Source organism: Plectropomus leopardus, chromosome 4 (genome assembly GCF_008729295.1).
Source record: "Plectropomus leopardus isolate mb chromosome 4, YSFRI_Pleo_2.0, whole genome shotgun sequence".
Classification (NCBI taxonomy): Eukaryota; Metazoa; Chordata; class Actinopteri; order Perciformes; family Serranidae; genus Plectropomus; species Plectropomus leopardus.
Window position 1 is genome coordinate 8,515,275 of NC_056466.1, and position 16,727 is coordinate 8,532,001.

The 16,727-nt window shown below is 39.5% G+C and overlaps 1 protein-coding gene across 2 annotated transcripts; it reads left to right on the forward strand.

Moving 5' to 3' along the window:
- Positions 1-1,354: 1,354 nt before the first annotated feature.
- On the forward strand, positions 1,355-14,127 carry mtmr7b (myotubularin related protein 7b). 2 transcript variants are annotated; one of them, XM_042484318.1, is made up of 14 exons: positions 1,355-1,641; positions 2,843-2,968; positions 4,515-4,677; positions 4,969-5,126; positions 6,544-6,672; positions 7,082-7,216; positions 7,336-7,468; positions 7,698-7,807; positions 8,745-8,870; positions 9,063-9,112; positions 10,128-10,328; positions 11,147-11,281; positions 11,582-11,708; positions 12,927-14,127. In XM_042484318.1, exons 1-14 carry the CDS (start codon positions 1,618-1,620, stop codon positions 13,299-13,301), a joined length of 1,992 nt encoding a protein of 663 aa, XP_042340252.1. In that variant the 5' UTR covers positions 1,355-1,617; the 3' UTR covers positions 13,302-14,127. The 2 variants fall into 2 exon arrangements, with proteins under 2 accessions (XP_042340252.1, XP_042340253.1); XM_042484319.1 differs by having other exon boundaries at positions 11,582-11,760; positions 12,927-13,085.
- Positions 14,128-16,727: the final 2,600 nt, after the last annotated feature.

The window sequence follows — 16,727 nt, forward strand, 5'->3', positions numbered from 1 at the left end:
AATTATAATATTTTCTTTACTTTTACTTTACTTTGTTTAACTGTTGATTTTGTTTATTTTTGGCTAAATTTCTACAAAATGCTAAAATTTTCTGCAGATATCTTTTACAGCACCGATCACCTCAACTGTGGACATTCTCATTTCTAACACTGTCATCTGGTGGCCAAACGTAGACTGACAATTGGAGTTTATGGGCACATTAGTTCAGGCTCAATTCAGCTTGAATTGTGGGTCAAAGGGTCATTTAATTACTTGGAGCAAAGTGACTGAGGTGTGGTACTGTAACAGTAAAACTGCAGACACACCCTCTCTCTATATTACAGTTTCAAATCAATGTGGTGTAAAAGTATCACGTAACAGTGTGAAAATGTTGTAATGAAACAGTGTGGCAGAGTTACTTAATTATGTAACAGTCGTGCAGTTGCAGTGTAACATAGAGTGTGAGTTACAGATAAGGAAGTAAACCATTTTCAAAATGTCAGATAACTAAAAACACAATTGTACAATTTAAACACGTTAAAAGAAGATAAAATGGAATGAATGAATTAAAATAAACATTTTAGGGAATATTAATAAAAAATATTACAGAATTTCATTTAATCTTGCTGTAGAAAGTTTCATTGAAACAAAATACAATAACTGCAGTGGCACAGAGTGTAGGGACTGTATGTGATCCCCATGTTTATGTTTAAAAATCTACATGGTTTATATGGTTATTTTGTGTCTTAAATCTGAAAATGAAAAGATATTATAAAAAGAATAATAGGCCTAGTGATAATAACATGCCCCAGATCTAATAATCTGTCATTCCCTTCAAACTTGGGCTTAATAAATTTACTTAGTTACAGTCCACCACTGTTAACATAAATATCTAACTATTTTTGCATGATTAGATTTTAGTATGTTTCTTTATTTTTTTTAATTTAATTTTTATTTTGGTCTGTATATCTGCAGCTAAATGCTATTGTAAAAAAAAAAGGACCAAAATAGAGCTTGCTCATCAAAAAAAAAAAAAAAAAAGTCCTGGGTGGAGGGGGCATCCAAGGTAACGCTCAATGTCCTCAATTTCTAGAAACGCCCCTGGTGCTTTTCTAAAAGATAAACATGACACTATGATGCAAATATAAATACAATTGATTTATATTCATGTTTTTCTTTTACAAAGGTTATGAAGCCGAAATGTCATTGCCTTACAAGAATGATCCAGGAATATTATTTTTTGTGCCTCCGAAAACAAAAATACTTTGTTTTATTTTGTAAGGATTAACCGGATGCGGTGCACGTTCTGGTCGTCACGGTGACAGTGTTGTAGTCACGCAGTAACGCAGCTGCTATTATCAGCGTCACCGTCAGTCGGAGGCAGACCGGAGAGCTCGGGTACCGTTAACAACGGGCAGCGGCGGTACAGGATCCCTTTACCTCCGGTTTAACAGAACAAAACCGGGATACAGGGACGCGGAGACCATGGGAAATAATCCAGAGCAGTGCGGGTACAGCAGCCACGGAGAATACAGCTCATTTATTGGCGTAAATCAGGGAATATAACCGTTGACGACCCAAAACCGTTGAACACATCGGGCCACTGCTTCTCCATCTCCACCATTTTGGTTGTCAGTGATGGAGCACATCCGGACGCCCAAGGTAACAACATTTCAGCTCCAGTAGCTCCCGCTGTCTTTTGTTTTCTCTCTCTTTCTCTGCTTTTCGTTTAATTTTCGATTTTTTTTTTTAAATTAATGACACGCGAGTTCCTTCTTCCCCCTCAGTCTCCATGTCTCCATCTCTTGTTTCTCTGATCAATATCTGGGAGGCATCTTAAAACTGACGTCTGTCTCATCATGGGACAGCCTGCAGGGAGACGTCCTTTCATCATAATGCCAGTAGTATCTACATTTTGTGGGCTCCCAACAGTGTAGCCCATTTTATTTTCTGCTCAATAAATACCTCCTTTATTTATTCACAGGAAACCTCTAATCTCAATGAAGCCAACAGCGTGTGTCCGATAATGGACTCACCCACTGACGTAGCTCTAAACAAACCTGGCGCATGTGGCTGTTGTGATGCTATGATTTTTTTTTAACTTAATATATTATATTTTGGACAGCCATGACGTAACATTGTGCTGGTAACCACCATTTTCTTCCTTTTTTACCATCCTGGCAAAAACACACAGGCCTTATATGGACCTCATCCTCCCTATATCACTATTGTGTAAAGGTTGTTAATAAAGGATATAGATTAGTTGATAGTGCAGGCAAAGTATGCAGATTTTTTAATTCTACATTATAATAATGCATTACAATAACAAATCCCCGTAACCACTTCTTATGTGCCAACACTTAACTGAATGACCTTGATATTTCAGAGCTCAGTGAACGTGCCAGAGGCTACAAAAACATCTGTGTTGTGTTTATGCACGTGTCTTTTTTTCCTATGATTCATCATGTGTGATCCTAGGGTTGCAGAGATATAGTAGTTAGAAGCAGTAGTAGTTAGATCTTCATATAAAATATAAGCAAGAAAATAAAGAACAACATCAGGATGCCCATCGGACATATTCAGTAAACAAACATAAGTATTTCATGTTTGAAAAGGAATAGGAGGAGGTGAATACTTATCAAACGCTACCCCCTTTTTTCACATGTATATATATATATTTATACTCTATACACACACACACACACACACACACACACACCTACTTTAAGGGTCATTCTGACTGATAATGATAATGATAATGATAATAATTATGTAATATTTTCTGAGACCATTATCGTATCGTTGAAATCTCATACTTCTGCAACCCTATTTGATTCTTCAACCACGTGTGTACCTCTGGCAGTTGGAAAATGTGCGTCTCCTGGACCGGTCGTCAGGACAGAGAAAGGCCAGCATTGGGACTCTCTACCTTTCTGCCACACACACCATCTTTGTAGAGAACAACCCTGAGACACGCAAGGAGACATGGGTAAGCTGGCAGCAGCATGAGCAGCACCTTTAACATTTGATCACATGGATCAAATGTTAGTAAAGCTGGATACGTATAATTAACAGTAATAATTGCTTGAAGAAAGGCATCATCAAGCTGTCTTCAAATGTGCAAGTTACTGACATTCCTAATTCAGTTTCAGGTCATTTCTCTGTTACTTATAGATATACAATTATCTTTGACATAAGATCACTCTAAAAAAATCAGCTTAAAGGCACTTCTTAAATCCTATGTAAAAAGAGAAGCTGTTATGCAATAGAAGAAATGAAATAATCACAGTGACACGGACGAGGCTCAGCACTAACGTTTGGTCTAGCAGCTGCATTATGTCATTTTACACTTCTTCCTCTTCTGTATTATTAGTAGAGGTGTCATTATGACAGAGCACTAAGCTGCCCATGGTTGCGCTTGAGTGTGATTTAAATTAAGCTCCATCTGGCATATTCACAATTTGCTAATAAAAAGCTTTTTTTAAGAGCTGGTGTAACGGCATCACTGTTAATGATGACAGATTGTGTGCTAAGATGTCGAGACACAGGAAGAAAAGCTGCCACCCTTCCTCATTTCAGATCTCCTGCTGAATGACACTGCCCTGTCCCCGTGGACCTGACTAGATAAAACAGGCATCCAGGGGTGTCACATTTCACCCGACAGGCACCAATAGTGTCGACTAGATTAGCAGGAACAAAGAAGACAGCTTCCAATTAGCTTGTGCAAAAACACAACTGCTAAAGAAACTGTCTTCTTCATCTTCACCACTGGGCATTTACGTCCTGTGAGAAAAGCCCAGGAGCTTCCCCAAAAACTGATGCTGACATTCTTTCCTGAATATTTGAGCTCACAAGACTGATTACACAATAATGTGACTTGTGATGATGACTGTTTTTTTTTTTAAAATTTGCTCTTTTTAATAGTGCTGACGGACTTCACTAGCTTGTGTGTTTTCCATTCAAGATCTTATGGTGGCAGTTTTAACATCCCCAGTTTTCTAGGCCACTTAGTCTGCAAGGTGTCTCAGTTTTGTTTGTTTTCTTTCATCAATATTTTATTGAACTTTTTTCCACTTAAAATTTCACCTATGGCCATCATATCAAAAGTCTCATATACACACATATATAACAAAAAACTCATTAAATAAAATAATAATGTACTTAACCCCAATCACTTATTGTAATAAACTCTTTTGACATGCGTACTAAACGCCCTTAAAGCCCTGTACCAGTTGCAAATAACTTTTACCTTTATTCTATCACAGAAATTATATGTTACAAATACAATATAACCTTAGCATAGTCCACGACTATACAGTATTCAAAATATACAGAAGATTTTGTGTAAAGTTAATATAAGAAGAAACTATTTAGCGTCACACACATTTTGCTGAAGTGGCTCTTACAGACTTTATTAGTGATTCACAAAAGGACCTGATAGAGATTTGTTTTGTTTGTGTGACCTCTTTATGTTAACTGAAAAATGTCCATAGTTGATAATAACAGGACAGGTGTGTGTGTGTGTGTGTTGTCAGGTGTTGCACAGTATGGTGAACAGCGTGGAGAGGCCACCCACCATCCCCGCAGGAAGTCAGCTGACCCTGCGTTGTAAAGACTTCCGGGTTTTTCAGATCCTCATTCCACAAGAAAGAGACTGTATGGACGTCCACACCTCACTGGTCAGATTGTCACGACCAGGTGTGTGTATCTATGTATTTAAGTGGGGTTTCATGAACGGGTGTGTCACCGTGCTGCTTTTACAGTATGTTAATATTAGAGTTATATATATAGTAATGGATGAGTTGAAAGAAAAAAGTGAGAAAGGGGTAGGGATATAGAAGTTTTACTTCTGCCTACTCTTTTTCTGACACTGTACTTTGGCCTTATTTGCTTGTTTATAATATATTTTAATTTTTGGTTCAAAATAAACTAATTCATTCATTTATTCACACTGATTTAAAATTGTTCTTGTGTCTTCTCGTCTTTTAGAGAAGTACAGTGAGCTGTACTGCTTGTCCTTCAATCCCAATGTGAACAAAGTGGAGCGAGAAGAGTCCTGGAACTTCATCGACCTCATGGCCGACTACAAGAGGATGGGAGTTCCCAATAACCTGTGGGTCGCTACAGCAGCTAACAGTGAATACAGGGTCAGTTTATTTGTGACTTGTGCCTAAGTAGAAAAAAAAAGAAAATGAAAGTATTGTCAGTAAGTTGGAGAGTTTGAAATTTTTAAGAGAAAGTGGGTAACTTGGGTAAAATGTGACTGTTTGAGATGAAACATGTTTCTGATGTTACTCTATGGTTCTCTTGTTAAGTGCAGTGAGCATGCCTTGTACTCAGGGCTTTTACAAGGTCATAGATAAGATACTCCAGCTCCAGCTGCAGCACTGAGAGCTTATCAGCAGCTACCTTCACTAACATGAGGAGCATACAGCTGCCCTCTCAAAGCAAGACCACAGAGTAACTCTTTCACTCACATTTTAAGCTGGAAAGAAATGCAGAAGTCTGTCCCTGACTGAATGAGTGAGTGATGAACTTACACCATTTGTCAGTTGAGTGTTGGCACTTCTTCACCGACTCTTTCCAAATGAAAAGCTGTGATAGTTTTAACTTGTAATATTTTGCCACTGTGATATTTTCCAGGTGAATGAAAAGCAGACAAGGTCAGTAAACAGTGCAGGCATTTAGTTTGCTAAATTAGCTAGGCTTTATGCCCGTGTGCATAATATCTAGACAATAGATTTTGTATATGTAGATGGATAAAATACCCACCTCTGCTCCACGTACAGAAACAAGGCCAAAATATCCCAGATACAGGCTCTGTCATCTTGTACCTATTGCAAGCAGTGCCATTCATCGTGAGATCACCAGCGGATACACATAGCTGTCAATCATGAAATCACACCCCCTTTTGTTTAGTTTCCCCATGTGACTATTTTATGCAGTTTCATAAACTTTGCACTTTTCCCTGTTTTAAATTCAAGAGTTTGTTCTTTTACTGGCATCCTGCCTTCTTTATATGAGATCATCTCCTTCATTAGCATCTTATCTGCTTGTTCATATGGTTATTTCTTTTACTCTTAATGATATCTGCTTATGTAAACCTAATTCTCTTATACACATTTTACTTATTTATGAAGTTGTATTTCTGTACTTGCACATAAACAGAGTGCTGTTTAATATTTGTGCTCTAAAGTTCTTAATGTTCTTAATTTTGGTTATGTCATAAGGGGGGAGGGGCTACACTTTCTGATATTTTATTTTAATTCTGTAAATCTTTTGATCTGGAAAACACGTTGTGCTTAAGCTTGACAAATGCTTTATAATTATTATTTATTTATTTATTTGTAGCATTAAATAACTAATGGGAATCAAACTTAACAATAAAAAACCAACACTAACATGAATCAGTGTGACAAGAACTGTGTAAAAAAACAGAATGGAAAATCCCATTAAAAGACCCAAATCAGCAAAGACTTGATCCTTTATCTGCATTATCTCCGCACATACAGGGTGGACAGACTGGGTTCATCAATGTTAACGTGTGTGTGTGTTCTCTCCCAGGTGTGTGACACGTACCCATCAGAGCTATTTGTTCCAAAGTTGGCCACACCCCCCATCATCGTGGGCAGCTCACGGTTCAGGAGTCGCGGACGATTTCCTGCTCTGTCCTACTTCCACCAGGACACACTGGTCAGTCTGATGCACCATAAAACACAAAGAAAGAAAGAATCAGGCTAATTTATGTTATATGATAATGTTAGACTGAATTAATCCCACTGCGAGGAAATTCACACGTTACAGCAGCTCAAGAGTCAGAAGCAAAAGAAAAAAATGACTAAGTGATAAAAAGAAATAAGATTTTTATCTTTTATCTCATTCAATTATATTAATAATAAAATAATATAAAATCTATAAACACTATTTGCACCATCATATACATCATAATAAATATAATTATATGTTGGAAAGATTTTTTTTTCTTCTTTAACTTTTGACCTTTCTACTGATGAATGAATGATGAATACTGAATTAAGAAAATACATTTTTAAAAAAATTGAAAAATTTGATGTGATAATGATGACGCTTCATTGTCATGCAGGCAGCAGTGTGTCGGTGTAGTCAGCCATTGTCCGGCTTCAGTGGACGCTGTCAGGAAGACGAGATGATGCTGCAGGTTGTGATGAAGTCCAACCCTGGCAGTGACTACATTTATGTCGTGGACACAAGGCCCAAGGTAACGTCACACATCACATTTCCTCCCTCACACATCCAAATAATAGCTATAATATTGCCATATAAAGTACTGTGTGTGTGTGTGTGTGTGTGTGTGTGTGTGTGTGTGTGTGTGTCCAGCTGAATGCCATGGCAAATCGAGCAGCAGGTAAAGGTTACGAGAACGAGGACCACTACACCAACATCAAGCTTCAGTTCATCGGCATTGAAAACATTCACGTTATGAGGAGCAGCCAGCAGAAAATCATTGACGGTAAGAAGGAGAGAGTGTGTGTGTATGTGTGTGTGTGTGTGTGTGTGTGTGTGTGAGTGTGTTTGTGTCTAATTTAACTAAGACGTAGAGTGAAATGGAGAAAGGGAAAGAGCTGAGTGATTAGGAGGAAATAAAAGTTATCACACAGAGCTGATATCAGTAAATACACAGACTTCCTCTGATAACATCTCTGCCTATTTTCCTGTGTGCGTCTCTCTTTTCCATGCAGTGGGCGAGATGAGATCGCCGTCCATGACTGACTTCCTGTACGGTCTGGAGAACTCTGGTTGGCTTAAACATATTAAAGCCATACTGGATGCAGGAGTCTTCATAGCCAGGGTGAGTAATGTTTTAGAGACTGATAAACCTTCAAGCTTTAGGATCTGTTACTCAATTTGGAATCCCAAACAAAACACAGCTGCTAACCCTGTCGCCAGCACGGATGCATTATGTATTTGGGTTGTCCATCCGTCCATCTGGCACTTTCTTGTACACGCGATATCTCAATAACACCTTGAGGAAATTTCTTCAGATTTGACATAAACATTCACTGCACTCAACTATGAGCTGATTAGATTTTGGTAGTCAAAGGTCAAGGTCCGTATGACCTCTTGTCTCATTCTTGTGAGCGCAGTAGCTCAAGAACACCGTGAGGGATTTTTTTCAAATTTGATGTTCACTTGGAATTAATGATGAACTTACAAGATTTTGGTGGTCAAAGGTCAGAGGTGAAGCTCACTGTGACCTTTTTTAGTCTCATGTGAACATGATATCTCGGGAACAGGGTGAGCTGGTTGAATTTTGGTCAAAGGTCAAGGTCACGCTGACCTTGCATTCCTCTCAGTCTTGTGAACGCGATAACTCAAGAACAGATTAAGGGGAATTAGTTTAAATTTGAATCAAACAGTCACTTGCACTCAATGAAGAGCTGATTAGAAATTTGAAGTTCAAAGGTCAAGGTCACTCTGACTTTGCATCCGTCTCATTTTTGTGAACGAAATATCTGAAGATGGCCCGGAGGAAGTTTCCTCAAATTTTGCACATCCACTCAGATGCAAGAATGAACTAATTAGAATCTGCTGGTTGAAGGTCAGAGGTCACAGTGACTTAGAGTGTTGGTGCGTGAAACTTTAAGTGCAACCTAAGTGGTGTGCAGAGGCACACAACCACGTGGCGGTATATTTAGTTTTTAACAGATGGCTGTTTTTGGTCTGAATGTCTGGTGAGGAAACTGTTGTCTTTTAACGGCCCCCTTTTCGTCTCTCTCTGTCTTCAGGCAGTAGCTGATGAAGGTATCAGTGTGTTGGTTCACTGTTCAGACGGCTGGGACAGGACGGCCCAGGCCTGCTCTGTAGCCAGTATACTGTTGGACCCGTACTACAGAACCATTAAAGGACTCATGGTAACACACACATGCGCACACATACACACACACACACACACACACACACACACACAATACTGACAATCTCTTATTCTAAGACCTTGTCCGTCTTTATCTCTGTTTTGATCCTCCTCTGTCTCCTCCCTTCCTTCCTTTCGTCTTTGTCCTGGCTTCCTTTATATCTCCACCTCTTCCTCTCCTTTCCTCTAGGTGCTGATAGAGAGAGACTGGGTTTCCTTCGGGCACAAGTTCTCCCACAGGTAAATAACTGCAAAAAAAGTCTGAATTTAAGGTTTCTATATGCAACACTCAGAGCATTGATTTAGCTTATGGACGAAGAATGAAGTCACGCTCCCTCTGTGTGTGTATTAGAAGCTTCTAACTTTGTCGTGGTAAGCTGGTCCCACTGTGTGTGCATAGAAGTGTAGAGTAACTATGGCTAAGATATATCACTATAATGAGGGCTCAGACAGGTATGAACTCTGCCCCTACACCTATCTCTTAAACTGAGGATTACAAATGATAACCTTTACATTTTTTTTATTTTTTAAAGATGACTTTTTTTGGGCTTATGTATGCCTTTAATTGATAGGACAGACTAAGTGTGAAAGGGGCAGAGAGAGAGGGGGCGACATACAGCAGAGAGCCGAGGCCGGAATCGAACCCATAACCGCTACAATGATGATACAGCCTCTGTACAGGGGGCGTCTGCTCTATTCACTGAGCCACTCTGAATTTAGTATTTGGCCTCACTATGTTTGCTTTTTTTTGGCACTGTGTCTCTTAGATAACTGAACACAACAAAATGACATGAAAATACAGACATAGGACAGAGTCTCTGCAGAAAAATACATCACCACACACTTCTAGTTAGTCTTAAGCAATGATTGAGAGGGAATCCTTCTGTATGAGTCTACACACTGTTTTTCCAGGAAAATCCTATATAATACATAAATAGTCAGACTTCCTGTCATCAGCTGCCTGCTTCTCTTCACCTTCCACTATTTATTTGTACCATATTTGCAAGAATGCCATTGTTGTATCTTAGGTTTTGTGCCGCCCAGGACTATTGTGATTGATTTAAAGAAATACAAACAACCCAGAGCGTTTTTTTTCCCCAATAGTATAGAACCATGACTGGTTCAGCCAGACCATTCTCCACCTCTTAGGCAAAGTGAGATATTTAATAAATAATTGGTACCAAAAATAAAAATTTGACTTTTTTGAAGAGCATTTTGTGTAACTGTCAGTTAAGAGTAATCTGTGCCCCTGCAGGTACGCTCACCTGGATGGAGATCCCAAAGAGGTGTCTCCCGTCATCGATCAGTTCCTGGAGTGTGTTTGGCAGCTGTCCGAGCAGTTCCCATGTGCCTTTGAGTTCAACGAGCGCTTCCTCATCGCCATACACACACACATCTACTCCTGTCAGTACGGGACCTTCCTGGGCAACTGCCAGAAGGAACGCAGGGATATGAGGTATAACTGATACATACAGTATAGATTCACACTGGATTGTCTGAAGAGATGTGTTAAAAACCTGGCTCAGGACTTGAGTCTCCACACTGATTAAAGGTGTCAAAAGGTGTCAGCCATTCTTAGGCCCTCCCTCTCCAGGTGCAACCAACCAACACTGACAGCATTTTTGGCACACCTGAAACACAACAGGAGAGATTAAAGAGGCTGTTAAACATGCTGTATCAAAGGTCTTCACTGTTTTGCTGCCTATGTCCGAAATAAGCACAGCACAGCACTTTTTTATTAGAGTGATAACATCATAAAATGACAGACATTCAAAGCTTCAATGGAAAACTTCAGTAGGAGCTTCAAATGTTAAAAATGACATTCGATAAAGCCGTACAGGACTATATAACTGATGCGTTGACTCATTTTTTTTTTGGTGTCAAAGTTGTCTTGTTCTGAATTAATTTCTGACATATGTGTCTGGATCAGCAGCTTTTAGTGAAGTCCTTTTCATTTTGTGAAGTTCTGACATCACTGTGATTTAGGCTGAGCTTATATTCACACAAACATATCGACAGTTGATTTTGACGATTCAGATTCAGTCTATGTTAGCTCCCTCATCTTTCAACCAAAGCTTGAGTTCTGTATTTTAGGTGTCATGATTTTTAGTACCTGGGAATATAATTTGTGACAGAAATCACCTAAAAATGAAGATGATTTCATACAGCTGAAAAGCTAAAGAATATAACGAAAAAAAAACAGCCCTCTTTTTTTTCCCCCTCAATGCAGTGCCACAAACTTGTTGAGTAAGTGTGTGTGTTGTGTGACTACAGACTTCACGAGCGGAGTCATTCTGTGTGGCCCCAGCTGTGGAAGGACAGAGCCGAGTACACCAACCCTCTGTACAAAGCCGAGCTGAGCCAGAGTCAGGGCGTCCTGAGACCCAACACCACGCCCTACTGCTTCAAGTGAGCTGCTGCCGCAAACACACTCACTGACATCACAGTAACACTTCTGTACCAAGAACAAAGTGTTACTGTGATGTCAGTGAGTGTGCTGTAGAAATATATATATATATATATATATATTATGTACGGTCCTATATATATATATCATTACTTCAGAAAGCATTTAACGGTCCTAAAAGGGGTCCTTACTACAAAAAAAGTGGGGTTAAAATATAGAGAAAAACATTTTAAAAGAATTATAATACTTTAATTTCTTTATTCTATTTTATTTATTTTCTCCTGCTCTGTCCACGTCTCCAGATTGTGGAAGGGTCTCTATAACCACGTGGAGAAATCGACGCCTCCTCGCCAGTCACCTGCTGACTTCCTGTCTGCTGTGAGGGAGGAGTCCCAGCAGCTGGAGGAGGAGCTGACCAATCACCAGGAGGTACCGCCAGGAGGAACCGCCCACCACCACCACCAACTGGGCTCCAGACAAGGCATACAACACACAAAGACACCCCCCAATACGACACCACCATAACTCCTGTTCAACATCCAAAGACTCAATTTAAATCTTACAATCTCTAGATTGTCCCCTTTTCCATCCTAATGTGAATTTAAAGCGAAAACAAGCAGCTTTTCAAACACCCCCCAAAACATTAATATTGATATTTAAATAAAGCATTAATAAGTAGTCTGGTTTTGTTACTTACTGATCCCATAAAAAAATGCCAACTTAATGCCAGTTATTTACCTTTTTGTGAGTTTCATGTAGGCACTATTTTCTTTCTACCGAACCACACCTGCCAACTGTATCAATGCACAGAAGGAAGCGTGCATCATCTGCTAGCTCACCTTGCACCACTGGGCCCCCAGGAACTGCACCGGGCTCTGAAGCCAATTTTTGTTGTGGCCTGCATCCGCCACGTGATGCCAAGTGGCCCAGAAATACTTTTTACATTTATCTATCGATCTTTATCTATTTCTGTAAGCAAGTGGAGAAATCATTTTGAGCATCACAATTTCTGCAAAAACGACTCATTTCACTATTTAATCCATTCAGTCTGTTGTTTTCTCTTTTTTTTTTGGCCTTTAAACACCACAAGCCGAGTGTCATATGTTTCCATCATATTGGAGAGGAGGCAAACATCTCTTTCGCCCATATTTCCAACACTCTGCAACTCTAACCAAAACAATCTAGATTTCTAACTAGCACTACAGGTGACGGGGATGATATGGACTTTTGATTTTTGGGGTGAAATGTCCCTTTAAAATATGTCTGGTGGGATCTTAATGTGAAATTAAATATAGGCACTCCAATGCTGCTAATCTGGCAGAATTTTTAAAAACTGAGGACTAACTACAATTGTGTAAACTGGTGGCTTCTCTTTAGAGAAATGCAAACCGTAAAGCCTGACATCTTCGGTCAAGTTCGAAAGAGAATTTGATTTTACACATCAAATAAATGTCAGATAATCCTAGTGAGAAAGAGTTGTGTCTCTGATCACTGGTGTCCAACTCAAGTTCAGCCAGCGACATTTCCCACCTCCTAACCCGCTCAACATTCATAGTGAGAGAGGGGTTAATATTAACACTGCGGAGAGATTAATTACAGAGCGCCATCATCAAAGACCATGTTTGTCTTGTTCTCTCGTCTCTGCAGAGGATAGCAGCCCTGACAGGGAAGCCAATCACGTGGGAGAAGGTCACGGTTCCGAGGAGGAGGACTAGCCAGCTGCGGCAGAAACACTGCGGGCCCGACCCGCCCACCACTTACACTGACCCAATCACCAGCCCTGCACAGGACAACGGTCACGCCCTCTCCTCCAAACCAGCCAACCAGAAGACTCAGACCAAGGACCCCGCTCTCACCCTGCCTCTGGGGCCACACGCCCAGCTCAAGAGTCACCACCCTGATGACCTCTCCACCTGCAGCGACCTGGAGTCGGGCGTGGCCGACCTCAGCAGCCGCTCGTCCAGCGGTGGGGACGACGGCAAGGACCCGGACTCGGATGAGGCTGTCTTCACTACTGCCTGAATGGATGAAAAGGGAACAATGCCACCTGTCTGGAAGATCAAAAAGGAAAGACTGCTCTCATAATCGATCCCCAAAAATATTTATTCAAACACCTGGAGGGGAGGCGGACTGTGACAAGTTAAAGATTGCTAATGACTGAAAGACAGTTGGATTTTATCTCTCGTTTCAAACTGTGTTTGTCTCGTTCCTTCTCCGTCTAAAGGGATTCGCAGTGAGTTAGAGAGAAACCTCACTGGCTGTTTTTCAGTTCACCTTGTTGACGAAGGCACTGAAAGACATTTAATTTAACTTTTTTTATTTTAAAAGGCCAGAAAGGCTGTTTTTTATATGTGGATGGACTCAGTTACTGTCATTTGTACATTGTTTAGGGAATGCACTAGTACTACTGTGAGAGGGATAAATGTAACATGAGCCTGAGACAATGGAGGACACAGGCTCGACGAGGGGACTGAAACAATCCGATGAAACGCTTTTACATTTTCAGAGAGGAGAACAAACACTCAATACATAAACAGAAGCTCTTATTATACCTATCATGTTATTTCTTCAACAAACACAGCCACTATTCAAACAAATCTAAAAATCATCTGCAATGTGATTTACATCCGGTCTTCCCTCCTTCTCAGTGTTAAATAATATTCAACATGACAGAAGTCAGATTTCTTTGTAGAGCCATTAGACATTTTAACTTTACACTCACTGGAAGAAACAGATGCTGACCTGCTGTCAGTAACATCATATCCATCACACCATTTCAGCTACGCTGTAAAATAAAACTACCTGTTTTACTTGAAAAAAAAAAGCTAATGTCCGTGCGCCCTAAACTTTTAAGTTGACTGAATTTCAGATGAGAAATTAAGGTAATTTTTTAAGGATTCTGCCTTTCTTCTCAAATTCAGTCAGCTTAAAAACATCAAGGCAACCTGGACACCAGCTTTTTTTAAGTTAAAACAAAAAGTATCTTCTAGGTGTGAGTCACTTAAATACTTTTTCTCTGGAAAATTATATTATTTGTTTACGTAGAGTGAGTTTAAGGGTTTTCAGATTTGGCAGATGTTCAGCCTCTCCCTAGATCGGCCCTCCGTCATCCTATTTGAAGCTTTATTGCTGAACGGAAGAACAGAAAACAAGCTGCATCAAAATGTAAAATGTTCTACTGTGTAGTCTTAACACTGGGAGGCCCTGACCTGAACTTTGATGAAACCTTGTCCTCAGTAGCACTCAAGTCTTAAATTATTTTTTTATTCATGCCATAAAAACCATCTGCCACTAGGAGTAAGTAATTAGAAACCATAGAGTTCAAAGATAAGCTTAACTCTTGTTAAAAAAGTGATCTTGATCCAGGTTTCAAAGGGTTAAATTGAACAAATGTGAAGTTTGCTCTCCTTTCCACGATGGAGCTAAAGGAGGAGAATAATTTGAATGGAGAAACTGTTGGACCAGTTTGAACTAATGGTCAGTGAATGAGGATCAAAGAGAACGAAATGTGAACAAAAATATGAATGTTTATTTAAAGCCATGTATTTTTTTGCTATGTTTCAGTGTACTGTCTATATCCACACTGATGTAATAATAATATTAATACTCGGACCAAGTGAATCCTTCCGACGAGAACGTGTACATCATGAGATCCAGTGAAGTCTGTCAGATAACTGATGCTTCGGCTGTCATCATATAGACTGTTTTTGACTGATGTGCGCTTTAAGAGCTTCAGACTTTATAGTTTGTGTCCTTTCAGGACATCTGTATCTTTTTACATTCCCATTTGGATGAATTACAAACAGCATTTGGGAAAATGTCCAATGAGGTTTTGTTCTTTGCGCTGGCCAGAGGAATCTCTCTGAGTGATTCCACATTTTAACAAGCATATACAGTCAAAGGGTATTGAAGAGTAACCTGTAGGAGCACATTTTTACTGTTAAACTCACCGTGGCTCCAGATGATGATGTCTGGCTCCGTGTCCTCCTGTAACCTGGTGGACAGACTGTAAAGACAGACTGTAATTCAAACATATGCTCACTGAGTAATGCATCTTAAAGCCACAGTGAGGGCAACAGAAGAAAGAACATGTTAGCACGGGAATCGTCACCCAATTTATAACCACATATTTTAAGAACAATGGACCTCATGCAGCAACATTCATTTAAATTTCTCTTAATTTTGCAATCAAGATGCACCAAACGTTCTTAACCATCCAGATCTGCTCTTACCAAGCTGTGTTCAATCATGAATCCCACTTGACCTTAATTTGGAGACGTGTTGGCGATTGGTTGTTCTTATTAAAGGGCAGGTGTGCAAATACGTTGTCACATGCCCAAGAAAAGACCTTTTTTTCCTCAGATATTGATAAGCACAGGTGTATTTAATAACATCAATGATTGCTGCGTTCCATTCAGGGGAGATTCTGGTGGTAATGGAACTGAGCCATCGTTAATGTTAGTTTCACCCGTGCTTTTTCTATAATGACAAGTCAAAATGCCAGCTGTTAAAAAGGTCCATTGGAGAGAATAGAAAGGCTGGAGGAAGAACAAGTTCAGCAGTGGTGGAATTTGTGTACTATTAATTAAACTTAAACAAAATGTGATTTTACAAAGTGTCAGTGTTGGCATTACAGGGAAATCAAAAACCCAGCTATGAAAAAACATTTTTGATGTTGTAAGGCTGTGAGCAGAGGGCTGGAGCATCTACGAGAAATTTGTAAACAATTCAGAGGACGAATGCACGCAATATCATCCAAAGGTTTTTATCATCTTTATTAGGATCAGTGGACCAATAGTTTTTCTATAGCCCAGAAATGTGCTGTTTTGTGGACTATGAAAAAAACAGATATTTTCTTAAGTTGGTAAAAGTGATCTTGACCACTTGTAAAATTTCCTCTTATTAAGAGAAGAGCAAAAATAAGGAAATGACGGTGAATACCAGAAATAATTGAATTCCAACAAAATAAGAAAACAAATCTGGATATAAACAAAAAAAAGTTGTTTCCTGCATGAGGCCCAGTGTCCTAAAACAATGTCTACCCTTGAAACACAACTTAATCAAGAAAAAAGGAGTTTTTTTTCTCTATACACTATTGGTTTCCTTTTTTTGAAGCTGTGTGGCTCATGCAGCAGTTCTTAATTAGAAGAAAAGCAAAATTTTCATTGGCCCTGGCAGATGCACCAACATGCAGGTATAAGAAGGTAAAAGAACATCATCCAGCGTGTGATGATTCGTTTATGTGACAACACTGATCTATAAGATCCCCTCTCCTTCTTAACTTGAACATTTCACTGTAGCCTGTGGCGTGTGTGTGTGTAAGTATGTGTGTGTGTTCTGTATCCATTGATGTAAATGATTTATCAATAAATGCACTGTTAAAGGGAAAGAACGCAGCATACTGGTTGTGAAAAATTACTCAACATGAAAGTATCACAATATCTGAGG

Excerpts from the sequence above, each read along its gene's own strand:
- mtmr7b (XM_042484318.1), top strand. The coding sequence starts at position 1,618 with ATGGAGCACATCCGGACGCCCAAG. Across the intron at positions 6,673-7,081 it reads ACTTCCACCAGGACACACTG|GCAGCAGTGTGTCGGTGTAG; the intron begins GTCAGTCTGATG and ends ATTGTCATGCAG. Across the intron at positions 11,282-11,581 it reads ACCACGCCCTACTGCTTCAA|ATTGTGGAAGGGTCTCTATA; the intron begins GTGAGCTGCTGC and ends CCACGTCTCCAG.